The sequence below is a fragment of the Sus scrofa genome, chromosome 1 (genome assembly GCF_000003025.6).
Source record: "Sus scrofa isolate TJ Tabasco breed Duroc chromosome 1, Sscrofa11.1, whole genome shotgun sequence".
Lineage (NCBI taxonomy): Eukaryota > Metazoa > Chordata > Mammalia > Artiodactyla > Suidae > Sus > Sus scrofa.
In genome coordinates this window covers 253308217-253336019 of record NC_010443.5, presented here as the reverse complement: position 1 = coordinate 253336019, position 27803 = coordinate 253308217, and the positions used below count along the sequence as shown (strand labels likewise).

General features: G+C 37.9%; 1 protein-coding gene across 2 annotated transcripts in view; it reads right to left on the bottom strand.

Annotated features, from left to right (window-relative positions):
* Positions 1–27803, bottom strand: part of KIAA1958 (KIAA1958 ortholog) — a 156450-nt gene that overhangs the window by 22810 nt on the left and 105837 nt on the right. Inside the window, exon 3 of one of the 2 annotated variants that reach the window (XM_013993763.2) lies at positions 20820–20903. The exons of the other annotated variant lie outside the window; for it this stretch is intronic. Within the exon in view, the coding sequence (XP_013849217.2) occupies positions 20820–20903 (84 nt within the window). The remainder of the gene's footprint in view (positions 1–20819; positions 20904–27803) is intronic. 2 annotated transcript variants of the gene reach the window in all.

The following is a 27803-nucleotide window of genomic DNA, read 5'->3' as shown; positions in this document are numbered from 1 at the left end:
TTCCTAGTCGGATTCGTTAACCACTGCGCCACGACGGGAACTCCTAGAGTTTCATTTTAAAATGTGAGCGTACAAACAGGCATCACCTGGCAACTGGGAAAAACCAATAGCATTGGAAGTTACTAAGTTACACAGGCAGACAACTAATTTCACATTCCCTATCATCCTCACAACTGCCCCACCCTGACCAGAGTTAATTCACAAAGCAGAAGAAAAAAATTTTAAAGATCACGAATACATCAATACATAAATTTGAGAGGATTATAAATGCTTCCATAAAACAAGAACAGCTTTTATTGTAAAAGGAAGAAGAGAAGAACACGAAAGATCCTGGAATTTAAAATGACTGAAAAACATGCTTAAAATTTTTTTAGAGGAGCTGAGTATTAGAATGAACATGGCTAAAGGACAAGTTAGTGACCAGGAAGGAACTTTCCCTGAAGGGCAGGCAAAGTAATAAAAAATTGATAATCATGAGGGTGAAATTAGAAGGCATAGAAGACAGATCCAGAAGAATCAAAATCCATCTTTTTTTTTTTTTTTTGTCTTTTTGCCATTTCTTGGGCCGCTCCCGCGGCATATGGAGGTTCCCAGGCTTGGGGTCCAATTGGAGCTGTAGCCACCAGCCTACGCCAAAGCCACAGCAACGCAGGATCTGAGCCGCGTCTGCAACCTACACCACAGCTCACGGCAACACTGGATCCTTAACCCACTGAGCAAGGGCAGGGATCGAACCCGCAACCTCATGGTTCCTAGTCGGATTCGTTAACCACTGCGCCACAACAGGAACTCCTTGAAATCCATCTTGTAAGAATTCAAAAGAAAAATGATATGAGGATCACATAAAATAATCAAAGATATAATATATGAAGAGTTCCCTTAGAAGAAGATTTAAATCTTTAGGGTGTTAAGGTTCATGTGTCTGTCAAACAGTCACAATGAAGAAACACATATATAAACATATCTTGGTGAAATTTCCAAAGTCTAAGAACAAAAAGAAAATTCTATAATTTTTCTCGTAGCGGGTAAGTCATCAGCATAGTAACAAGAATTCGATTTTTCATCTGTGATACCAAATACTAAAAAACAATGACTTAGGCTCCTCAGAGTTGTAAAGGAAAAGGACTGTAAATAAAGAATACTATTACCTACTTAAAGTATCATTCAAGGCAAAAGAAAGATATTTCCAATCATGAAAGAAGTAAGCATCCAACCATCCTTTCCTTTTTTTTTTTTTTCTTTTTGTCTTTTTGCCTATCCTAGGGCTGCTTCCCGAGGCATATGGAGGTTCCCAGGCTAGGGGTCTAATCAGAGCTGTAGCCACCAGCCTACGCCACAGTCACAGCAACGCAGGATCCGAGCCGCGTCTGCAACCTATACCACAGCTCACGGCAATGCTGGATCCTTAACCCACTGAGCAAGGCCAAGGATCGAACCCACAACCTCATGATTCCTGGTGGGATTCGTTAACCACTGTGCTGCGACGGGAACTCCCCTGGGAAACTTTCCATGCCGTGGGTGTGGCCAAAAAAAAAAGTACAGGCATACTTCAGAGATATTGTAGGTTTGGTTCCACAAGAAAGCAAATATTACAATAAAGTCATACAAATGTTTTGGTTTCCTAGTGCATATAAAAGTTATGCTTATCCTGCAGTATGTCTATTAAGTGTACAATAGCATTATATCTAAAAGAAAAATGTATACACCTAATTTAAATGTGCTTTATTGCTAAAAAATATCAATGAAAATCTTTTTTTTTTTTTTTTTTTTTTTGTCTTTTTGCTATTTCTTGGGCTGCTCCTATGGCACATGGAGGTTCCCAGGCTAGGGGTCGAATCGGAGCTGTAGCCACCGGCTTACACCAGAGCCACAGCAACACGGAATCCGAGCCGCGTCTGCAACCTACACCACAGCTCACGGTAACGCCGGATCGTTAACCCACTGAGCAAGGGCAGGGACCGAACCCGCAACCTCATGGTTCCTAGTCGGATTCGTTAACCACTGCACCACGACGGGAACTCCTCAATGAAAATCTAAGCCTTCAGTGAACTGTAATCTTTTGGCAATAGTGACTTCAAAGATCACTGATCAAAGATCACCATAACAGATATCACAACAATGAAAACATTTGAAATATCGTAAGAATTACCAAAATGTAACACAAAGACATGAAGTGAGCAAATGTTGTTGGAAAAATGGTGCCAACAGACTTGCTTGACTCAGGGTTGCCACGAATCTTCAACTTGTAAAGAAAAATGCAGTGTCTGCAAAGCTCAATAAAGTGAACTGCAAAACAAGGTATGCCTATATTACCTGAACCGAATAAATGAAGTTACACCATGTACCTGGATGGGAAGACTCAATATTATAAAGGTTTTTAATTTCTTCAAGCAGTCTTCCCCCTGCCCCCCTTCACCCCTAGCATGCAAAAGTTCCCAGGCATTGCCAAATCCTTAACTGCTAGAGCACCAGGGAACTCCAAGAAATCTTTAATTCAAAGTAATTCTAATTAAAATCTCCCTTTTATTGTTACTTGTAAAGTTGATTGTAAAATCTATCTAGGAGAGTAAATGCATACAAAGAAAGGCATTAAAAAATAATAATTAGGAAGCCCTGCCTGAAAGAAATAAACATGTACTGTAACACTGAAATAATTTAAAGCATTTTTAATGATTTTTTTTCCATTATAGTTGATTTACCATGTTCTGTCAATTTCTACTGTACAGCAAAGTGGCCCAGTCATATATATATATACACACACACACACACATATATATATTTTCCTTTTCTTATATTATTCTCCATCATGTTCCATCACAAGTGACTAGATACAGTTTCCTGTGCTATATAGCAAGATCTCATTGCTTATCCACTCCAAATGCAATAGTTTGCATTTATTAATCTTAGACTCCTAGTCCATCCCATTCCCTCCCCCTCCCCTTTGGCAACCACAAGTTATGGGGAAAACCTAGAAGAAATGGACAAATTCTTAGAAAAGTACAATCTTCCAAGACCAAACCAGATGAAATAGAAAAGATGAATGGACCAAACACAAGTACTGAAATTGCAACTGTGATTAAAAAACTTTCAACAAACAAAAGTCCAGGACCAGGTGGCTTCTATCAAACATTTTAGAGAAGAGCTAACACCCATCCTCCTGAAGCTTTTTCAAAAAATTGCAGAGGAAAGAACACTCCCAGACTCATTCTATAAGGCCACCATCACCTTGATACCAAAAGCAGACAAAGATACCACAAAAAAAGAAAATTACAGGCAATTTCACTAATGAACATGGATGCAAAAATTCTCAACAAAATACTAGCAAACCAATCCAACAAAACATTAAAAGGATTGTACATCATGATCAAGTGGGATTTATCCCCAGGGATGCAAGGGTTCTTCAATATCTGCAAATCAATTGATGTGATATACCACATTAACAAACTGAAGAACAAAAACCATATGATCCTCTCAATAGATGCAGAAAAAGCCTTTGACAAAATCCAACACCCATTTCTGATAAAAACGCTTCAGAAAGTGGGCATAGAGGGAACATTCCTCAACATAATAAAGACCATATATGACAAACCTAGAGCTAACATCATTCTCAATGGTGAAAAGCTGAAAGAATTCCCGCTGAGATCAGGAATAAGATAAGGATGTCCGCTTTCACCACTACTATTCAACATAGTTTTGGAATTCCTAGTCATGACAATTGGAGAAGAAAAAGAAATAAAAGGAATCCAAATTGGAAAGGAAGAAGTAAAACTATCACTATTTTGTAGATGACATGACGCTATACCTAGAAAATCCTAAAGCCTCTACCAGAAAGCTGTTAGAGCTCATCCATGAATTTGGCAAAGTCACAGGATACAAAATTAATACACAGAAATTGACTGCATTTCTATACACTAACAACAAAAGATCAAAAAGAGAAATTAGGGAAACAATCCCATTTACCATCACATCAAAAAGGATAAAATACTTAGGAATAAACCTACTTAAAGAGACAAAAGAAAACTATAAGATGCTGATGAAAGAAACCAAAGATGACTCAAACAGATGGAAAGACATACCATGGTCTTGGATTGGAAGAATCAACATTATCAAAATGACTATACTACCCAAGGCAATCTACAGATTCAGTATAACCCCTATCAAATTACCAAGGACATTTTTCACAGAACTCAAACAAAATATTTTAAAGTTTGTTTGGAAGCACAAAAGACCAAAGACATCTTGAAAAAGAAAAATGGAGCTGGAGGAATCAGGCTCCCTGACTTCAGACTATACTACAAAGCAACAGTCATCAAAATTGTACGGTACTGGCACAAAGACAGAAATATAAATCAGTGGAAAAGGACAAAAAGCCCAGAATCAAACCCATGCACCTACAGTCAACTTATCTATGACAAAGGTAGCAAGACTATACAATGGAGAAAAGACCATCCCTTCAATAAGTGGTGCTGGGAAAACTGGACAGCCACATGGAAAAGAATGAAATTAGAACACTTCCTAGCACCAAACACAAACATAAGCTCAAAATGGATTAAAGACCTAGATATAAGACCAGATACTATCAAACTCTTAGAGAATATAGGCCAAACACTCTCTAACATAAATCACAGCAATATCTTCTCATACCCACCTCCCAGAGTAATGACAATAAAAACAAAAATAAACAAATGGGCCTTAATTAAACTTAAAAGTTTCTGCACAGCAGAGGAAACCCTAAACAATACGAAAAGACAACCCACAAAATTTATAAACACCCCCTACAGCTCAATACCAAAAAAACAAACAACCCCATCAAAAAATGGGCAGAAGATCTAAACCATCAATTCTCCAAAGAAGGCATATAGACGGCCAAAAAACACATGAAAAGATGTTCAACATCACTCATTATTAGAGGAATGCAAATCAAAACCACCATGAGGTACCACCTTACACCAGCCAGAATGGCCATCATCCAAAAGTCTACAAACAATAAGTGCGGGAGAGGGTGTGGAGAAAAAGGAACCCTACTACACTGTGGGTGGGATTGTAAATTGGTGCAACCACTGTGGAAAGCAGTATGGAGATTCCTCAGAAAACTAAACGTAGAACTACCATTTGATCCAGCAATCCCACTCCTGGGCATCTATCCAGAGAAAACCATCACTTGCAAAGACACATGTACTCCAATGTTCATTGCAGCACTATTTGCAAGAGCCAAAACATGGAAACAACCTAAATGTCCATCGACAGAGAAGTGGATAAAGAAGAAGTGGTACATATACACAATGGAATATTACTGACCATTAAAAGAAACGAAATAACAGCATTTTCAGCAACATGGATGGACCTAGAAATTATCATGTTAAGTGAAATCAGTCAGATGGTGAGACACCAACATCAAACGCTATCACTTACATGTAGAATCTAAAAAAAAGGGCACAGTGAACTTCTTTGCAGAACAGATACTGACTCACAGATTTTGAAAAACTTATGGTTTCCAAATGAGATAGGCTGGGGGGTAGGAGGATGGGCTGTGGGTTTAGGATGGAAATGCTATAAAATTGGGTTGTAATGATCATTGTACAACTATAAATGTAATAAAATTCATAAAATAAAATAAAGGAGTTCCCGTCGTGGTGCAGTGGTTAACGAACCCGACTAGGAACCATGAGGTTGCGGGTTTGATCCCTGGCCTTGCTCAAGGGGTTAAGGATCTGGCATTGCCGTGACCTGTGGTGTAGGTCGAAGATGCGGCTCGGATCTGGTGTTGCTGTGACTCTAGCGTAGGCTGGCGGCTACAGCTCCAATTGGACCCCTAGCCTGGGAACTTCCATATCCCGTGGGAGTGGCCCTGGAAAAGGCAAAAAAAAAAAAAAAAAAAAAAAAAAGAACAAAATAAATAAATAAATAAATAAATTTTTAAAAAGGCAAAAAAGATACACACAACACTGGTTAATAATTACTTCCACGGGTTTTTTAAGTTTTACAATATTAATATATTATTCTTGCAAATTTTAAAAGGACTTTGGAATGTATATGTAGGAAAAATAAATTAAGTGTTCTTTTTATATGACCCAGGAATTCCTCTTTTAGCAATTTATCCAAGATTTAATCAGAGATAAGTACAAAAATATATGCTCAAGGGTGTTCTTTAAGGCAAATTTATAAAAGCAAAAAACTAGAAACAAACCCAGTCCAACAAAAGCATTGTAAAATAGATTTTGGAACCACTGCACAATGAAAAATGATATAGCTATATAATAATCATCCTTTCAAAGGCTAAGTATCTTTTACAAATGCAAAAAGCAGTAAATACAATTTGACTACAATTTTTCAAGTACATTTATGCCTAAAAAATTTCAAACTAGGAGTTTCTATTGTGGCTCAGCTGTAATGAACCTGACTAGTAATCCAGGAGGATGCAGCTTCAATCCCTGGCCTTGCTCAGTGGGTTAAGGGATCCGCCAGTGCCGTGAGTTGTGGTGTAAGTCACAGACGAAGCTTGGATCCTGCATTGCTGTGGCTATGGTGTAGGGAGGTAGTTGCAGTTCCAATTGGACTCCTAGCCTGGGAACTTCCATATGCCGCTGGTGCAGCCCTAAAAGAAAAGAAAAAAAATTTTAAACTAAAAACATGAAAATTTTAAAAGTTATTTAGGGTAGTAATATTCCCACGATTTTTATTTCCTATTTTATTATATTTATTAGCAATTGCTAAATTATTCACAATATTTATTGCCTTGACATTTTAAAAAACATTATAAATTTTAATTAAAAATTTTTGTGTAAAAAAAAGTAAAGTCTGAAAATGTTTGCTACCAAATTCAATGTTTTTTTAAATTATTTTTTCATGGCTGCACCCATAGCAAATGGAAGTTCCTGGGCCAAGGACTAAATCTGAGTCACAGCTGCGACCTATGCTGCACCTGTAGCTCTACTGGATCCTTTAACCCACTGCGCTGGGCCAGGGATTGAATCCACGCCTCCACAGGGTCAATGTTTTCTTCCTTAACATTATCTTTTCAGATGCTATATTACCAACATTGAGTATTTTATATATATATTAGCCATTTTTTAGTCACTTAAAATCTTCCTAGAAAAAATAATCATGAATAAATTAAAAATAAATAAAACTTTAAAAAAAGAACATTTTCTGACTTGTAGCCCAAATATTATTTTATTTGAATTCTAATATTCTCCTATTGGGAAAATAAAATTTATTACATTTTAAATGTATAACTTAGAAAAAACACATTAAATGTACAGCTGTTACAAAAAAAAGTGGGGATAACCACAATATCCAATAATTGATAAACAAATGTGGTATATTCAATGAACTACATTACTACAATTAAAGAAGTGAAACAGAATGCTATGTGTAAACACTGGTTGTTCTTAAAACATACTGATGACAAAGGCAATGTGCAAATTAGTATGTATAATGCAATGCGATATTAAAATAAAATGTTATGTGAGGAGTTCCCGTCATGGCGCAGTGGTTAACGAATCCGACAAGGAACCATGAGGTTGCGGGTTCAATCCCTGGCCTTGCTCAGTGGGTTAAGGATGCGGCGTTGCTGTGAGCTGTGGTGTAGGTTGCAGACGCGGCTTGGATTCCCAGTTGCTGTGGCTCTGGTGTAGGCTGGTGGCTACAGCTCCAATTAGACCCCTAGCCTAGGAACCTCCACATGCCGCAGGTGTGGCTCTAGAAAAGACAAAAAGACAAAAAAAAAAAAGTTATGTGAAAAAATAATGAATCCTCAGCTTAAAAGAAAAAGATGAGCTCCTTGTTTCTAAAGTACTAAAAACCATTTACAAAGTAGTTTTTATTTTTTATTTTATTTTTATTTTTGGCTTTTTGCCATTTCTTGGGCCGCTCCCACGGCATATGGAGGTTCCCAGGCTAGGGGTCAAATTGGAGCTGTAGCCACACGCCAGAGTCACAGCAACACAGGATCTGAGCCGCGTCCACAACCCACACCACAGCTCACGGCAACGCCAGATCCTTAACCCACTGAGCAAGGCCAGGGATTGAACCCACAACCCCATGGTTCTCAGTCAGTTCGTCAACCACTGAGCCACGACGGAACTCCTACAAAGTAGTTTTAATACAATATAAAGTACTATAATACAAAAATATAGTAATTATTCCTGCTGGAATATTCAGGTTTCTGTGGGTAAAACCTTTGGTGGACTATCCACAAATATGAAAGACACATATTTGCATTTTTGCAAAATAATTGACTGTGAGATAGAACATTATATTTTCTAGAGTTTTAATATATTTTCTTTATTAAATAATTTCAGTGACATAACAAGGATATCTGAAGTTAATAATTATAATCATTTTGAACAACCATTCCTATTCTACTCAAAGAACATTGTCAAATGCTAAATGTGATGATTAGCATATGGAAAATTCTACCTGATCAAAAATGAGGACTTCTGGAACCTGACATCTTCTTAGCTTGGTATAACTTTACTCAACTGGGTGATAGAGACCCCCAGAAAGACAGCATTTGCAGCAGAGCCTTCTGCTCCACTAACAGGATATTTAGGTCTGTGACTCCAGGGAGCATATGATTAAATAGCTATAAATGCCTTCCAAACATGTCTTTCCTACCTGTGAACTGAGCACTCCCATGTAGAAATGCTTCTCCTTCCAAGGTTTCTCCCTCCTCAGTGGTTAGAACGCTCTGCGCAATAAGCATGGACTGTATCCTGGGGCTGTAATGCACGGTGACAGGACAATTCTCTCTCTCTTTTTTCCCCCAACATGGTTTAACTTGCCTTTTTTAAAAAAAAAAAAAATGGAGATTTCCAGGCTAGGGGGCTTATCGGAATTGCAGCTGCTGGCCTATGCCACATCAACATCAGATCTGAGCCGCATCTGTGACCTACACCACAGCTCACGGCAACACTGGATCTTTAACCAACTGAGTGAGTCCAGGAATCGAAACTGCCTCCTCATAGGTGCTGGTCAGATTCGTTTCCACCGAGCCACAATGGGAACTCCTTAACTTGTCTTTTCAGCTGTTTTTTGTAGCTACAAAATCAGCCAGTTTGCAGAAAACCATTTATGAAGTGAATGAAGATTGGCCATACCCAAATACAGACAAAACGCTGTGATTAAAGCGCACTCTCATTATAGAGACATCATTGATGCTCATTAGCTCATTTTATTGGATTGCTTTTCTTATTCCCATAAGTTTTAGGCTGTACCAACAAGTATGAAAAAAATAGAAAATCATACTACATTAGAGGCAAACATTATCACATAACAGAATAAGCCACTGGGACATAAAACTATAATTTTATTTAAAGTACAGGTACACAGACGAATATGAACAAAAACAGTGAGCTAATAAAGATGAAAACAACTTGGTACAAAAGATCAGTGAGCAGCAAAATGAAAATGAAACCAATAGTATATTCTTGATAACAAAAAGTTCTACTATATTATTACAAATATCAACCAGCAGAGAATTAATTAATCGAGTATCAGAGACACACATTTTAAATATTAACAGAAAATTTTCTCCACTTCAATTCACCTTTCTCCTCTTTCTCTCATACAACTGTAGCAGCTTAATGAGAAGTTTAAAATATGATTCAAGTGACACACATGCTTTTCTCAGGTAAAATCAGTTAAAACTAAGTGGCCAGAAAATATATATAACTGACAATCAAAAGGCGGGAAAGTAAATCCATTGTTAAGGAACAGTATTATATTTTTTTTATAATTTTTTTTTTTTTTTTTTTTTTTTTGCTCATTTAGGGCCGCACCCTCAGCATATGCAAGTTCCCAGGCTAGGGATCAAACTGGAGCTACAGATGCTGGCCTACCCCACAGCCACAGCAACAAGGGATCCAAGCCGCATCTGCAACCTACCCCACAGCTTACGGCAATGCCAGATCCTTAACCCACTGAGTGAGGCCAGGGATTGAACCAGTATCCTCATGGATACCAGTCAGATTCATTTCTGCTGCGCCACAATGGGAACTCCTATAAAATTTTTGAAGTATTAATTATGGTCACTACGTTTCTGAAGAGATGCCTAGTGTTAAATTATACTGACCAAATTGGCAAATCTACCTTTTCATTCCCAATTAATTTAAGCGGTAGAGTAAAAGGAATCCTAAAATCATCCTTATAAAATGGAAGAATTTAAGTTGAATACAGCATTCATTCTAGGAAATCACCAAAGTTCTTCATTTTAACAGAGACATGAGATTCTGTAGAATCAATAATGCTTCTAGTCATTCTCTACCAGTTTTCAGGCCTATGGGGTTACAGTTGCATTTTTAGATTACAATGAAAAAGGTACAAACTATGTGGCTAAATGGGCAAATCTATGTCTAACTTTAGTAGTGAAAAAAAGTTTAATGTCATGGCGAAATCAAATTCTATAAATTAGAAACCTAATAAATACATATGTATTTGTTGATTAAAAAGTTGCCCTAGTTTGATAAAGGCCTCGGGACGGACATACAAAATGTACAGAAGACACAAAGGGGGTAAATAAATCCAAGAGCAGGATTCAAATAAACGTGCCCACTGCTATCTAATAGAAACTGTTAATCCTCAGGACGTATCACGCCATCATCTTTGGTGTTCAAAATAATAAAAGGAATTCTAAGGACAAAGGCCCTGCCTGAAAACTCTTGATGCAAGAACCAAGAAATATTTTAGTGTCACTCTGGAGGCCATTGCACAAGGGCGGAACTTCTTTAGAACATACATAATTGAATTTCCTTTTATTGCTTTGTTACCTCCACCGAGGGACAAACGTTTAAAGCATATTCTGGAGAAAAGGCTCAGAGTTAAAAGAGCCCCTTCTTTTCCTTTAAGCAAAGAAGTGGCAGGGTCCTTGATGAACTCATTTTAATATTCTTAGAATTAAATCGGCAATTTCAGAAGCAATGTTTCCAAATACAGCATTGGCTGTCACCATATATCTGACAGTCACCAGAAAGCCTATAATGTAACTCAAGAGACTGTCCCTTTATTAAAGAATCTTCTAATTATAAACCCATTGAATAGACAGGCTGAAACCTTGCACTAAGTGAGGAGTTGTGGAATGTTGGTATGAAAAGGCTCTTAAGGAAGCAGCCTTCTTTTCTTAACATTTTATAACAGTTTCCTTTCCACTTTAAGACTATAAATGCATAAATAAAGTATAATGATACTTCCCCCTGTTGAATTTTAACAAAGAAAAGTAGAAGCAATCCCTTAAAATAATGTTCTCTCTACTGTCAGAGTTTGGAACTGCTGAGGCAAGCTGGAAATACCAGAAAGCAAACTAAAGACAAGTAGGCATGAAAAAATTCTGACGCTCTTAAGGCAACGAAACACGTTCAGTAAGTCTACACAAATGTTGAATATAAAAGTTAATATTTGGGAACTCTGAGGTTTCCATGGTCCGTTACAAACAGCATGAAAGCACTAACTATTCTTATTAAATGCAATACAAACAATGCACCATGATAACCACACACACAAAAAAAATGTATGCACCTCACAGTCCTCTCATTACATTGTTCAACCTAAAAATATCAGAACAAAGGAAATACGCTGCTACATTGTCATTCTATTGAATTTCTCAAGAATTGGGAAAAATAAAAGATTTAAGGTGGGGAGTACTAGGAAAGTTCGGAATTCTTGCTTTCTCTTTCTGCAAACATTTCCCTTTAAAGAGTTGGGGAAAGTGTGGAAGGAAAGCTGATCTAGAATTAGGAATCGTACATATGAAGCAAGATTTTGAAGTTGGCATCACTTGAAAACTACATTTCCTTCGGTAGTGGCCACTAAGTGCTGGCTCAAAATATTAAACAGCTAAGTACATACTTTCACAAGTCACACGTACACGTGCTGACTGGCACAGCCTCTTAGCACAGTTTTTCAGTTTAACTACAATACGTGATAGCAGCAATGGTTAACAGTTCCACATAAATACCACAAACACACATATATGAAAGAGCACCTACAACAACATGCAAAATCTCAACGACGACATCACTGAATATACACAATGCATAGAAATTGTAATGGTTTTTGGCAAGATGGGTTTATCTTTTGTAACAAATACTTTATAAAACAAAAGTTCTTTTTATTATAAATGCTATTTAAAAAGTTGTAATATAATGGACTGTAGATATATAAAAAGTTCAGTTAGATAAAGTTAATCTGAGTGGATTAATACTAAAATGGACCTGCTACTTCATCTGGTATAAATAATCAACTATAAATTAATGTCTAGTGGAAGTATACTAAGGTATTTGATTTATAAAATTTAAGAATCACAGAAGGTAAAACAGGCATAAAAAATCACTTGAATACAGTATGCACAATTACTGTTTGGATTCTATATTACTGATTCTTCCTAATTCTACTTAACCACAAATAAATAAATTATGCCAAAGCATTTTCAAAGCTCTTTGAAATGAGTGGTAAAAATTTCTAATTCCAGTGTAATACAAAGAGGAACATTAGAAGTCTAGCAAAATTCAACACTGCATTCAAAAGGCAAATAATTTCATTCTACCTTTTTTGTTTCTTAACATCCTAGAATTTCACCTTTTTTCTTCAACTCTGATCTGGTAAATATAATTTATAAGACAAAAATTTGTGAAATTAAAAAAAATGTTTGAATTTCTTTTTAGGAGAGTAAACTGGATAATATAAGAATTTACAATGTTTGTGTTTCTATATATTGCTATTGTAGGTTTTTTCATTATTTCGCATTTTCTTTCCCCTTCCTATCTCTAAATAAGTTCCCTTCAGAAATATCCTAATTGTGTTGACAGAAATTCCATCCTTTTGATTGAAGATGTCCCAAAACTTTAAAATGATTTTTAAAAACTGTCCATAGACTATAAAAGGGTATTATAGATTGCATTCAAAACCAATAATATAGATACTATGCAGCTGGATATTCAAAGAATACCACATTAAACAAAAAGTTACTTTTTAGTTCAGAATCTATAACTAGAATTCATACACTTGAAAACTAGTTTGTTTCCCCTCCATAAACGAAAACCAAATATATGTGGGGTAGGCTGAGAAATGGAGATTACCCATCGAATCTTAAAAGAAGTTGCTTAAAATCAAGATGTAACCCTACACAATGAAAAGTGAAAGTTCACATGCAAAAACAGCCTATTTGGAAACTGGCAGCTTGAACCTATTCCTTAATAGAAACTTGACGGAGAGCTTACACAACTATTACAATTTTGAAAACAAGAAAAGGATACTCTTTATTCAGTGGGAACGTCGGATTGTTCTTCCTCCCTAAACTCTATAGAGACTGAAGGGTCAGGTTGCCTGGGTCCTAGGTCTGGCTCTGATTCTAGTAAGGCGTGTGCCCCTGGGCATTCACCTGATCTCTCTGAGGCTGTTTCTCTCTTCTGTAAAAGAAGAGGGATGGATTAGATGTTTCCAGTCTTATTTTCCAGCCCAGCACACCTGAAGGATGTGTAATAGAGGTAGCAATAGCTTATTCAGTCTAGTGAGGCTCAAAGTAGGAAGGAAGGGGCAGAGGGCATGAGTGGTCCTGGAGAAATCTGTTTCAGGGCGTCTTCCCTTTGCAGTCTCCATCTCGCTGCCATCCTTGTCCCCTCCCCCCAAAAAGACATGGCGACTCCTATCCTTCACAGCACTGAGAATGACTGGGCTTAGATGATCTCTTGGGTCCTTTCTAGATCCAACCTCTATGATTGTAATTCACTCAACTTTAATACTCTGACCTAATTAATATTTGGATCAAATTAGTACTCTGACCTAATTAATACTGAGTCTAATTCAACAAAGTCATGGTTTACATAAAAATTCAATTTAGGAGTTCCCTGGTGGCTCAATGGGTTAAGGATCCAGCGCTATCACTGCTGTGGCACAGATTTGATCCCTGGCCAGGGAACTTCTGCATGCTGCCAAAAGTTAAAAAATTTTTTTCAATTTAAGTGTATTAAAATGCTATCTTTTTAAAAAGAATGCAATTTTCAGTATCAAACTGAGTTTTTTGTTTTCTTTTTATGGCTACACCTGCAGCATGTGGAAGTTCCCAGGCTAGGGGTTCAGAGTTGCAGCTGCGGGCCAACACCACAGCGACAGCAACGCTGGATCCTTAACCCACTGAGCGAGGCCAGGGACCAAACCCACATCCTCATGGATACTAGTTGGATTCTTAACCCACTGAGCCACAATGGGAACTTCAAATTAGGTCTTTCCTTCAGCTTTGGTAGACCCAATTAGTTAATTTATGAACAGAAAGCTGGCACGAGAAATCCTGAGGATCTTTCATTTCTGTTTAGAAAAAGGAAATCAAGTTGTTGGCAGTTTATCAGCATCATCCCCTCTTTTGTTTTTACATCATTAGAAATACACCAGCCACCAAAGGATGATATACGCAGTGCATTTCTTTATCCCAATGATGTTCTATGGCAAGGATCTCTTGAAAATCACCCTATCGTCATCACTTTGCCCTATAAGAAGCTATGCATTCATACCACCTCAGCCACACCCAGTGGGGAGGAGAAGCAATTATTTGAATACCATGCAATAAGGGAAAAACAGAAACAAAAAACAACTGAGGACACCCTTGCCAATGACGTATTTCTTAATAAGTAACTATCTACACCATATCATCTGGTAGATTTGTGGAGATATATTTTCTATAAAGAAATTCTACACATCTTATTGCAGTAAATTATCATACACGCCCCTGGATCTTTTCCCCTAGACTTTTTAGACATTTATTTCCTTTATCACATGGTAGAGTTTTTATTTATAGATGTTAATTAAGTATTACAGCTTTATTTTGGCTAGAGAATTAAAGACCAAAATGTTCCTTTCCTGTAGATAAAGAAAACCAATCAGAGATGGCTGATTAAAATCATAAATGTTTGTCTCTATTACCTAAAACTTTGGAGATGGTTAAATGAGAAAAAAAGCGGAATGGTTTTAGTTTATCTTTAATTCTGAGAATCATAAGGATAGCGTTTTCCCATAAATGCACTTTCCTGTTAAAGATAATCTTAACGATACTTAAAATAATCTTGACTAAAAAACCAAAATAATAATAGCAAAATTCTCTATTATATAGTTAATTTGCTGCAACTAATTTGTAGAGAAGACCAAATGCCCCGGCGGCCTGGCAATCAATATTCAGTCTCCAGTGGATGCCAGTACTGGCTTCTGGGCTGAGGAGAGGTAGTCTCTCTGCCTAGAACCTCCCCCTTCTCTGTCCGAATGATGAAGAATTCTCTTGAAATAGGATTTATGATTTGGGATAAAAACAAATGACAGTCACTTAAAAAATATAAGTGTGCACATACACACTCACCTCCACGACAAAATTAAGAGTTCTTTAAAGAACGACACAAAGTTTTGCTCTCATCTCATGGCTCAGGGGAAACAAACTGAGGGACGTTCCATCTCAAAATACCCCCCGTAAGGGGGCCTATGCCGTTTGATGCGAACGAGCGTGCCAGGTGATGCCAATGCTCTCCACCAACTCAGAGTTAGGTGACTACTGATGATTTTTATTACACCAGAGATGTTATCTCTAATTTGTCATTTCAGAGAGTCTTACAGAAACACAGCAAATCACTTTGTGAACAGACAGCTACAGCAGAAAAAGCCGGTGCTTAATGGTATCTGGATCTAGTTTCAGAACCGGACACCTTTATGCATTAACTGCAATGCAGGCAACGTATTGACTTTTCTGGATTTCCTCATTTATAAAAGAAACAATGATACTTACCCTAATAGGACTATTGTGAGAATTAAGAGAAACAACTTACAGAAGCACTTAGTACGACGGTATGGTCTAAGTGCTTAATAAACGACATTCACTGATGATAATCTGCATGTTCTTATGCACGTGTGTACCTGTGTGAACACAATAAATGGTGTAGAAACGGCTTGTTTTACCGATTTTAAAACAGGCTCTAAGGAAGATCCTCTACAAACTATGTAAAGTAGGATTATGTATTCTACAGCAAACCAACATACTCAATGGTGAAGTAACAGCATGAGTATGAAGTTTGAGAAGCTGCAAAATAATATTGGCAGGACTATTTGCTGGGTTTTCAAAAATGAAATGAAACTTTTAATACTGTCCTTTATAAGCCTTTTGAAAGCAGGAACAATTTTATACATAATTTTACTCCTCTTAGTGTCTATACACTAGGTGTTCAAATATTTGTTGATATGACTATAACTTTCAACTAAGTCATTTGATTTCATAGCCTCTAGAACCTAAGCCATATGACTTAGACAAGTTAATACAATGGAAGTTTCGGCTAACCATGATCTAATTGGAAAACCAGAGAGACCCGACCTAGTCTAGAAAACCTTCAGACTACAAAAGTAGATCAGAAAGTGATTCAACACGGGGAAAACTTAACATAGGGAAAAATAACTATAATGCAAATATTTTAAGTAGCTGATGTATTATAAACCACATTCAGACCAGCCCCACTAACCATAACATATGGATTCAAGAGTAAACATCCTGAGTATCTATCTCCAACCTTTTCAAACATTACAGTTCTTTAAGAAAACCGCTACCATTTATGATTCTCAATAGCGAGTCACTTACATGAATACAGAAGAAAAACTGATTTATGCAGCTATGCCGTCCAAATGCTGACATATAGCTATGTTTGGTGTTTTTGTTGTAGACACTGGTCACGTGAGGGTTACCAGAGAATTTCTTCCATGACATTACACTGACCTTAAAGTGTAAACTTTACAAATATGGTTTTATTGTTTTTGTCTGAACCACAGGATTGCCTGGAAAGGCAGCACGTTTGGTTGTAGTCAACGCCTGCTGGCCTGGTAAATTTTTGCTAAAGCATATACACTATTTTAGCATCTACTACTGCCATAGTGTGGATCTAATTTTTAAAAATTTAAAGTAACAAATAATAAAAATGGCATCTGGTAGTAGTATATCCTCAGTATCACTTACACAAAAACACAAAATTTAGAGGTAGTTGCTGATCATTTTTCCTAATTATCCCAAAGAGATAATATAATTCAGCTAAAATCCTACCAAGCCATTCTTCAGAAAACAAGTTTTCTAAGTCTGAATGTCACAATGTTTCTACTTTCTACTTAGTTATCAAAGCAAAATAAATAAAATTCACATTCTCAATCTGTGTTCTTCTAAATGAAAATGCTGTAAGATTAAACAAGACAGAGTTTCATTTTAGCACCTCAATATACACAGAGGAATTCCAAACTGCCTAGCTCTGCTTTCTCAGTGCATAATGACTACTCTTTGTCCCATGACAAACTTACTTTGCTGTCAAAAACACATCAAGGTTTTTTTTAAATATGTCAATGCAAAAACAAAATGCACAATCATATCTTAAATGTTTTATAGGACTCTTTCTACAAATGAGGTAACCTATGTAAAACAACCACCACCACCTTAATTTTGAGGGTTCTTTCACAGTAGGCTGTCACGTGCACTTCTGAGCCCAATACAGAATAAGGAGAAAAGTTTTGTAAAGAGAATTGGGAAAAGGAGGTTCTATGGTTCAAAATGAACAGAAGCAGGGGGCCTGGGGGACACTGTGTGCCATCATGAAAGGTCACTCCGCATTCCTTTTAATCAGACAGACTTGAGAGATGGAAAGTCACTGCGTCCCCATCTCTGGCTCAAATCACTGGAAACTAACTACAGCTTAGAACTAAGAAAGGTAAATAGAAAGAACGCCGGAGTCGGATGAGAGACAGTGCCATTTCCTTAGCTATAACCTGGTATGTCTTGATCTCAACATAAAATAGAGGGAACTAACCTTCTTTTCAAAGTTGCCGAAAGGATTAAATATCATGTATATAGGAATAAATATGTTTGTACTGAGATAACTGAAGAACTATTTACCAAAACATTAACAGTAGTTATTTTTGGCTAGCAGATTTATGAGTATGTATTCTGTTTTCTTTATGCTTACCTGGATTTTCTAATTTTCATAAATTAGTATTACTTAACTGGTGCATGTTAAGTCAGAAAACACAGTGCTGGCACACATAATGGCTCAAAAACGGTGGCTATTATCATTACTAAAACAACAACAAAAAAAATAAAGCAAGATTATCTTCTATCTTCTTATTTCTGGATGTCTCTCTATGAAAGGAAAGTCATGAAATGAAGTAGACTGCATAACACAAAGGTCACAGCGGACTTCTTGCCCCTGAGCCAAAGGAAAGGTCACAGCTTAGAGGAATGGGTCTTTATGTGTTCACTGACTTAGTGTTGGGAAGAGCTACCCAGCCATGGAAAAGCTCAGCTAACGTGATGATTGAGCAAAGCAAATCAAAATGAAATGTGTCCTGGTCGTACAATAAAATTAAAACATGAAATACCACCTACCTTCCTAGCTAATGTGAATTATGAGGATGCTCTGAAGAAAAAATACTTCCCAATAGAATGCCCAGATCCAACAAAGCAATTAAGATTTGGATTGTTTTTTACGTGTTAATGATTATACAGGATAGGAAACTTGCTCAGATTTATGCGGTCCTAACGTCTAAATGTATTTTATTATCAAAGTATCTCAACTAAGAATTCATCACAGGCGTGAAAAGAAAGACTTTGGCAATACCACCACAAAAAAGTTGTTTAACCAAAATTGTAACTATTATAATTGCAGGATTACCTCAGAAAAATGCATTGATATTTACTGAAGAAGAAACTTTGCACGTTTTCAGGAATGCTTTGAATTCAGCCACGTTTGGTAACAAAATGTTGTTACCTAAAATGAGTGTCAATATTCCTTTGATCTCAACTACAGAGTCAAGTAATCCCCTAGGGAAAAGAGACTGAAGTTCAATGCTTATAAATAAATAATTCAGGGGATCCGAGCTTTGAAGAGCATGAGTTTTATTATTGTCTTGACTAGTGCTTCTAGATTTTTAGTAAGACTTTTCCATTTTCTACTTTCTCTTTACGTTTGATATACAATCTAATGCTTGGGAACATTTTCAAAGCTTTGGTAGTTTTAAATTTCTTATAAATCTGATAATCAGGTTTCACTTACATTGATTTCTTAGGAAACAAAAAAATTCTACCGGTTCAAGCACTACAGTAAAAATGAGCTAGTAACAGTCTTTTTTGCCACACTATTGGACTTTGCATATTATGTAAAAATTATATATCTTCCAAAAAGAATGGCACCTTTATTCCCTCCTTCTACCCCCTCCCTTTTGTCCCCAAAAGATGTTAGCTAAATATCTGTATTTTCATACATTGTAAAAAATGAGGCATAGGAGCTAAAATCTAATTATGCTTTTTTAAAAAAAGAGTATGTAAATAATTTGTCCAGCTTCTTTCGGCATTTTCATAGTCTGGATCTGACAATGTGTGTAAGCAGTAAAGTCAGCATTATCTCCTCATGATTCATATAGAATTTTAAAAATTAAAAAAATAATGCCATTTATTAAGTAGACTGAAAAGGAGAGGTGAGGTGGGAAGTAAAAGCAGGAGTTGAGGACACAAGCGTCTAGGATGACTCTCAGTTTCCTTTTCGACAGTTTTCTTTTTTTAAAAAGAAAAAACAACAGACTCCTTCTCTACTTAGTGTTGCCTGAGAACCACTATGGTTTTGTAAAGTCTGTAACAGTTAATTACATTTAATCACCCACAAATACATTTGCTTTAAGCCTGTAAATACTATGTTAGTAGTACTAAACTATCTCCATGGGCTTATCTGTAAAAAGAAAAATATATTATATATTTATATTTGTATAAAGTTAACACTGAGGGCAGAGGAAAGGGAACAAAGAAGCAGGGTTTAATCACAGTTTCTCCGGACACGGTAACCAGACGGGGGTGGTGCTCAAGCCGCCTGGTCAAGCAGTGTCTGAGGAGGAGTCATAGGAGGCAGAGACAATGAAGTTGCCGCTGTTGGAGTGACCGGCCACCGACTGGGCGGCCTGCTGGCTCAGATTGTTACAGATAAGCACCAGCTGGTTGCTCTGGGCCTCGGACAAGGTGCTGCAGCTCTGATACACACTGAAGTTGGTTTTCCTGCCCGGAATGTTCCCCTTCTCGCACATGGTCTTCACCATCTTGGCCAGCTTGTTCTTGCCGAGGGCCTGGCAGTTGTACCAATGCAGAGCTGCCAGGTTCACGACTGGTTTGATGGACAAGTAGAAAGGGGCGTCCTCGTAGCGCATGGCAGGAGGCCGCCGCTGGGCATACTCCTTATAGTCCTGCACCGGGCAGGTCTGCGGAGCATGCTGAGTGGCATACACACGGGAGTCCGTCCCCCCTCTCTTGGTTTTGGCATTTATGTCACCAGTGTCTTGACCCATCCACTCCAAGTACTCCAGCCCCGTTTCTGTTACCCGGAGCCGAATATCACCCCACTTCAAGGTAGATCCATGGAAGCCCGTGCAGTGCCCAAAAGCTTTTGTGTTGTTGAGCCAGACGAGGTTGAGCAGACCCTCTGGGTTATAGCGGCTCAGCAGTCCCCTTTTCCGCAGAATGAGCTCATCAGCAAATGTGAGCTTCATGGACTTGTGTGGCTTATTTCCTTTTCCTTTGCAGCGGAGTTCAATTTGCTTCTGTTTGAGGGCCTCCTGGGAGCGCTTGAATTCCTTATCCCTGGTGATACTGTAGCCATACCTGTGTTCTTTGAGGTACCGTTCAAGTCCACACTGGTAATTGGCCAAGCTGTTGGGTTCATACTCAGATCCATCCTTCTGCCTGGCATCCACAAAGAAAGAAGCCAGGTAGGCATCCAACTCCTTGCAAGGGATGACATAAATCTCTCTTGTTTCAGAAGGATACTTGGAGATGAGGAACTCCCGGAAATTGCGGAGCGCAGTCTGCGTGCTCCGGATGGTTTTCTCATTCTGCTCCCTGCTGAGCTCAGCTGCTCTTTCATCCTGGTCTGCAACAAATTGGGGAGGGGAGGGATAGAGAGGGTGTTGATGAGTTCAGACAATGCACTTTCTACTCTGAAATAAAGTTTCCTTTTATAATGAAAAGGGAAAGAAGAAATCAATTTTACAGAGATCACTAATAAATGTGATTTACATACCTGTTGCATTATAATAGCCAACTTCAGTTTCACAAATGATGTACTAGACAAGAGATGGCCCATTACAACCAAAATGAGCTTCTCATGTCAGGGACATAGTTTAGTGCATGAAGTTTGGTGGAAAGAGTGAGATTAGAGGCAGCCTTTGTTTTAGGGGAAAAGTGAGACAGAAAAGTGCTATTTATCCTAATGCAGTGTGCAAGGGCCCCATCAGAGCAACACACTCATTCTGAATCACTTCATTTGTGAAACCAGAGGTTGTACTGGTTCCACTGTACTGAATTAATTGAAAGTACTCAAATTTGTTATTTAGCATATCTCTATAGAGATCTACACTTAAAATGACTAAACAGATCATTTACAGCAGTTAACTTGACACATTCTTCAGAAATTTAGTTTATAAATATTCTATATGTAATTGCAGGACAGTTTATAATAAATGATAAAAATACTCTGTGTTTTGCAAAACGAAAAGACTCATAGATACAGAGAGTAAACTGGTGGCTGCCAGAAGGAAAAGGGCTGTGGGGTGGGACAAAATAGGTGAAGGGGATTAAGAGGTACAAACCTACAATTACAGAATAAGGAAGTCACAGGGATGTAATACACAGTGTAAGGAATATGGTCGTTCACATTATAGAGACTGTGTACAGGGATGGATGGCTGAGGCTTACTGTGGAGGTCATTTCATAATGTATGCGAAGGTCAAATAATTATGTAATGAAATATATAATATTATACATTATATTTCAATACAAAAAAAACTGGTGTTTTGGTAAAGTAACGAGGATAAAACTTCACAGCTATAAAGATAGGACAATGAAATCTGAGTAGAGCTACTATAATCAAGATGTGAGAAAGGGGGTATGTCTCCCAGATGGTTTTATTTTATTAATGTAGTATTTACATTCTGCCACCAAAGACTGGAGATGTCTCTTTCCATCATAGGTCATCTGTGACTAAGTAAGGCTGCTCTGGAGTAGTGGTTCTCATTCTTTAGTGAGCTTCAGAATCACTCAGGATGTTCAATCAAAATCAGAGTCCTCAGCACAGGTCCAAGAGTCTGCATTTTAACTAGCACCTCTATGCTTAGGCTGAGGTTCAAGAGAATACACTTTGAGAAACAAAGTTCTAGTGCTTATGGCTAATGTAGGAAGCGCTGCTCTGTTTTAGTAGATTTAAAAAAATAATGATTAAATTCAATGATATCATTTAATGGTTTTCTCTCAGTAACATGTAATTTAAATTTGGATCTTGATAAAAACATTTTGTTAAAAATCACCACAATTATGTCAGGCATGGTCTGGGCAGAACTCAAAAGAGAAATTCTAAAAATGAAATTACGCGGGGAGTTCCCATAGTGCCGCAGTGGTTAATGAATCCGACTAGGAACCATGAGGTTGCGGGTTCGGTCCCTGCCCTTGCTCAGTGGGTTAAGGATCCGGCGTTGCCGTGAGCTGTGGTGTAGGTTGCAGACACGGCTCGGATTCCGCGTTGCTGTGGCTCTGGCGTAGGCCGGTGGCTACGGCTCCGATTCGACCCCTAGCCTGGGAACCTCCATATGCCGCGGGAGCGGCCCAAGAAATAGCAAAAAGACAAAAAAAAAAAAAAAAAAATTACGCAACAGAAAAACCAGGCTATTCTATTGATTGTTGAGAGGCAAACATCAAGGTTAATTTATAACATTAAATGGAATTTCTGATTCTAAAGAATAATATAAAATTATTCTGCTTATCCCAATTATCTTATTTAGGAAAGCTTTAGATTAATTTGTAAGGCTGCTCAGTGGGAAGTCTTTGAAATAACCACATACAATAACAAAAATAAAATTTCTAATAAACTGAATTTTATTCACAAATTCACTATTTTGTACTACTACACACATTTATAAATGTTCATATTATTTCTAAATGACGGTTCTATAATTGCCAAAATCCTCATAATTTCATAAAATGAAATTAACTAAAAAAAATCACAAAACTAGCTAATTAGATATTTTTGATAGGCACATTTTTGAGATATTTCCAAAATTCAAATACACAACAGTATATTTTATGCTTCATTGGACTTGACTTTTGGCTTATGCTATCTTCTTCCAGTTGAAACTGTTTGTATATCAACAATATAGTTGTGTATCCTTCCATCAGAAAGGTGGCAGCCACATGTAACCTTTTACCATGCTGGCTTCCCTGACTGTTTACATCCAAAGCCAAAGGGGCCAGCGCATCTGTTTATTGTGGCTACTTGTTTAAGTATCTATCACAACAGTCTTCAAAATTTAAACAAAGATTTTCTAAGAAATGAACATTCATAAACAACTTTAGGGGAAAATTTTCCAGTTTCTCAACTTTCACATGGAATCTTTTTCTAAAACGTATTTGTCTGAGATGAAGACTGCGTTTTCCATCCTGAATCTAATGTGTTACATACTCTGGATTATTAAAGATTTTGAGGAGCCACACAAAGTTTCTAGAAGTCATAAATGGATGATTAAACTCATAATCTTGTCCCCACTCTTACCCTTCTCTGTATTGTACACGTTTGGGATATTGATGAAATTTGCCATTGGAAATAGGGCCTAAATTAGGGTGTTTTGAATTCAGGATTTTTTAAAGGGTTTTAGGTTAGTGACGTTGATCCTTTTAACTGGAACTGAAATAATCTGTAGGACTACCAAAATATTCAACATAAAGCAGAAGCTTAAAATTTCATTCAATTCTTTCCAATTCAGCATGCTTTTGTTCACAAGATGCCTAAAAATTATCAAACCATATGACGTACTGATTCTAGTCACAGTTAATCCTGATCTTCATTTTATACATCTTTCAGTATTTTCTACCTCCTTTTTACAAAAATAAACTGAAATGTGTTGAAAATCTTTGGCATCAATTTAAAAATGAGTATTATATCCTTTTTTTTCCCCAAAGTTCTTTTGCGGGTATGTGAGGAAAAGGATTTACGTCTGTAGGACTTAGGCAGCACTAGTCAGTATACTCTAAGCGGTGAGGATGATCAGAGAAGGGCCTGTGGTGCTGGCGTGTTATTCATCTGTGAGTTTCCTGAGTGAGGCAGTCAGCCAGCTCTTCCACTTCTGCATCTTCTCCATCCACATTATTGGCACCGTGCTGACACACTCACAGTGAACCAATACACCAGCACTGCTTCAACGTCCTCAGCCCAGACTTTTTTTTTTTTAAATGCCTGCACCCGCGGCATACGGAGGTTCCCAGGCTAGGGGTTGGATCAGAGCTGCAGCTGCCAGCCCACACCGGAGCCACAGCAACGCCAGATCCAAGCCATGTCTGCAACCTACACAATAGCTCAGGGCAACGCCGGAGAGTTAACCCATGGAGCAGGGCCAGGGATCTAACTGGCATCCTTGTGGACACTAGTCAGGTTCATTACTGCTGAGCCACAACAGGAACTCCTCGGCCCAGTCTTATTTCCAAGCCTTTCTCTCCTTACTTTGCCAAGCAGTTGATTACCAGGTTTGAACTTTCAGCTCCACCCCCTTCTCCTCTGCCTCTGGGGAGTGGGGAGAGGCTGGAGATTGAGTTTAATTACTGATTATTTAAGCAATCATGTTTATGTAATGAAGGCTCCAAAAACCCCAAAAGAGCTTCCCAGTTGGCATGAGTGTGAAAGTTCAAGCTGCTCCATGTCTTCAGCAATACTAAGTAATGTCAGTCTCTTATTTTAGCATCTTCTGGGTGTGTAATGCTGCTTGCTGCAGTGAGGTTTAAAATTTTCATTTCTCTGATGACTGATGAAGCTCAACAGTTCTTCACAGGTTTATTGGCCATTTAGATATTTTCATTTTTAAAGGTGCCTGTTAAAAGTCATTTTCTATTGGATCATCTGTCCTTTACTGTGTATAGGAGGTTGTAACATATTCTGCATGTGAATCTTCTCCGAGTCTGTGGCTTATCCTTTCTCTTTCTTAATGGTGTCTGTTAAATGAACAAGAATTCTTAATCCTAATACAATTTTTCCATTTATGATTCATGATTTTTGCCTTGTTTTGAAGAAATTCTGCTTTTTCCAAGGCCATGAAAGATCAATTTCATTCAAAAGCTTTACTGTTTTTTGTTTGTTTGTTTGTTTTTTGGCTTTTTAGGGCTGCACCCATGGCATATGGAGGTTCCCAAGCTAGGGGTTCAATTGAAGCTGTAGCTGCCTGCTTACCTAGAGCCATAGCAACACAGGATCCAAGTTGTGTCTGCAACCTACACCACAGCTCATGGCAACGCCAGATCCTGAACCCACTGAGTGAGGATTAATCCACAACCTCATGGTTCCTAGTTGGATTTGTTTCTGCTGAGCCATGATGGGAACTCCAAAAGCTCTACTGTTTCAGTCTTCACATTTTGATATGCTATCTACTAGAACATCCATGTATATGTCCTCAGGTAGAAATTAAGAGTAACTTTTTACATGCAAGAAACACCCCAAAACAAAAAAGGTAATTTTTATATGGACCATAATCTTTTTGATTTTAATTAATAAAATTTGAATAAGCCACATACATATGGTACAGTATCTAAAAAGCTACAAACGGGTAGAGAGTAAAAGTCATCCTCCCCTCCCATCTCCTTGTCACATTTCCCTCTACATCGCAACCAAAGTTACCAAATTTAATGGGTATAATTTGGGAGATTTCTTATGTACACACACTCATCCTTTTCCTTTTAAAAAGGGAGGGGGAGTATATTATGCGTCCTATTCTGCACTTCGCTTTTTACCATTAACAAAGTATTAAGAGAGAGCTCTATATCATTACATGCACAATTGCCTCCATCTTTCTAACAGCTGTATTTTATATGGATATACTGTATTTATCTACTCCCTTTTGATGGACATTTGCATTATCTCCATCCTGTTGCTATTATAAACAATGTTGCATTAGGTATGCTTGTATACATGACATTTCCTACACATAGGCAAGTACTTAAACAGAATGAATCTCCAAAAGTAGAGCTGCTGTATGTATCACTGCTATTGTCCTGAACCTATGCTGTGATTATTTCATTTCTGTGATAAGGTATAAGAGTGCTGGTTTAATCATATCTTCTTAGATACAATGTATTATTAAACTTTGTTATCTTTGCTCATTTAACTTGTAAAATATATATTATGGTTTTATTTTTCATTTCCTTTATGATAAATGACATTTAACATTTTTCAAATACGTATTAGTCCCGTGTATTTTCTCATTTTCTTTCTGTGGATTCTGTGTATCCCTTGTCAAAAATATTTGAGTTCAGGGAGTTCCTGTTGTGGCACAGCAGAAACGAGTCCATGAGGATTCAGGTTTGATCCCTGGCCTCGATCAGTGGGTTGGAGATCCACCGTGAGTTGTGGTGTGGGTCGCAGATGCAGCTCGGATCCTGTGTTGCTGTGGCTGTGGTGTAGGTCAGCAGCTATAGCTCCGATTAGACCCCTAGCCTGGGAATCTCCATATGCTGTGGGTGTGGCCCTAAAAAGCAAAGGAGAAAACAAATGCTGTAAAAAAAAATTGAGTTCCTGGAGTTCCCATCGTGGCTCAGTGGTTAATGAATCCGACTAAGAACCATGAGGTTTCTGGTTCGATCCCTGGCCTCACTCAGTGGGTTAAGGATCTGGCGTTGCCATGAGCTGTGGTGTAGGTCAAAGACACAGCTTGGATGCCGAGTTGCTGTGGCTGTGGTGTAGGCAGGCCGGCGGCTATAGCTCTGATTAGACCCCTAGCCTGGGAACCTCCATATGCCGCAGGAGCAGCCCTAGGAAAGGCAAAAAGACCAAAAAAAAAAAAAAAAAAAAACAACAACAAAAAAAACCCAAATTGAGCTCCTGCTATGATGCAGTGGGTTAAGTTTCCAACACTGCTGCGACTGTGGCACAAGCTGCAGGTGCAGCTCGGTTTCAATCCCTGGCCCGGGAACTTTTATATGCCAAGGGTACAGCCCCCCCCCCAATTATTTATAGGAGCTCTAGATATATTTAGCATTATTATTATTATTATACTTAGCCCTTTGTGATATATATAAAGTTGTGCATATATGTGTATTTTTTTTTGTTGTTTGCCTTTTGTATTTGCAACTTTGTTAACATTTACAGGACTGAATTGATCTGTTTTTAAATGGTTTTTATACTGTGTTACAATTAGAGATGTTTGTCCTACTATGACACCATAAAACAATTCTGTTTTTTCCTAAGCTTTTTGTTTTGGTTGCACCCACAGCATGCAAAAATTCCTGGGCCAGGGACTGAGCTTGCACCACAGTAGCAACATGGGCTTGCTGCGGTGACGACAAATCTTTAACCTGCTGTACCAAGGAAACTCCCTTTTTCTGAAGCATTCTTAATTTCATTTTTAATATTTAAAAATTTGATCTGAATTAATTTCGGTTTAAGGAAGGTACCAACTTAACTTTTTCCTGGACAGCCACCCAGCTGTTAAATAACAGTGAGGACTATAGGTGTAGAGAAGTCATTCTCCCTCAGGGGTCTCTTGGGGGGGGGGACCACATAGCTATATGATTATTTCTTTTTTGTTTTTAGTCTGGGTTTTATTAGAAATAAGAATCAAAGGAGAGTTGTATAGAGTTTTCTTGGCTAAGCCCAAGGCATCTGGAAGTTCCCAGGCCAGGGACTGAACCCACGCCACAGCAGTGACTTGAGCCACAACACTGAAAATGCTGAGTCCTTAACCACTAGGCCACCGAGGAACTCTTAGATGATTATTTCTTTATCTGTGAACGGCTACAGCTT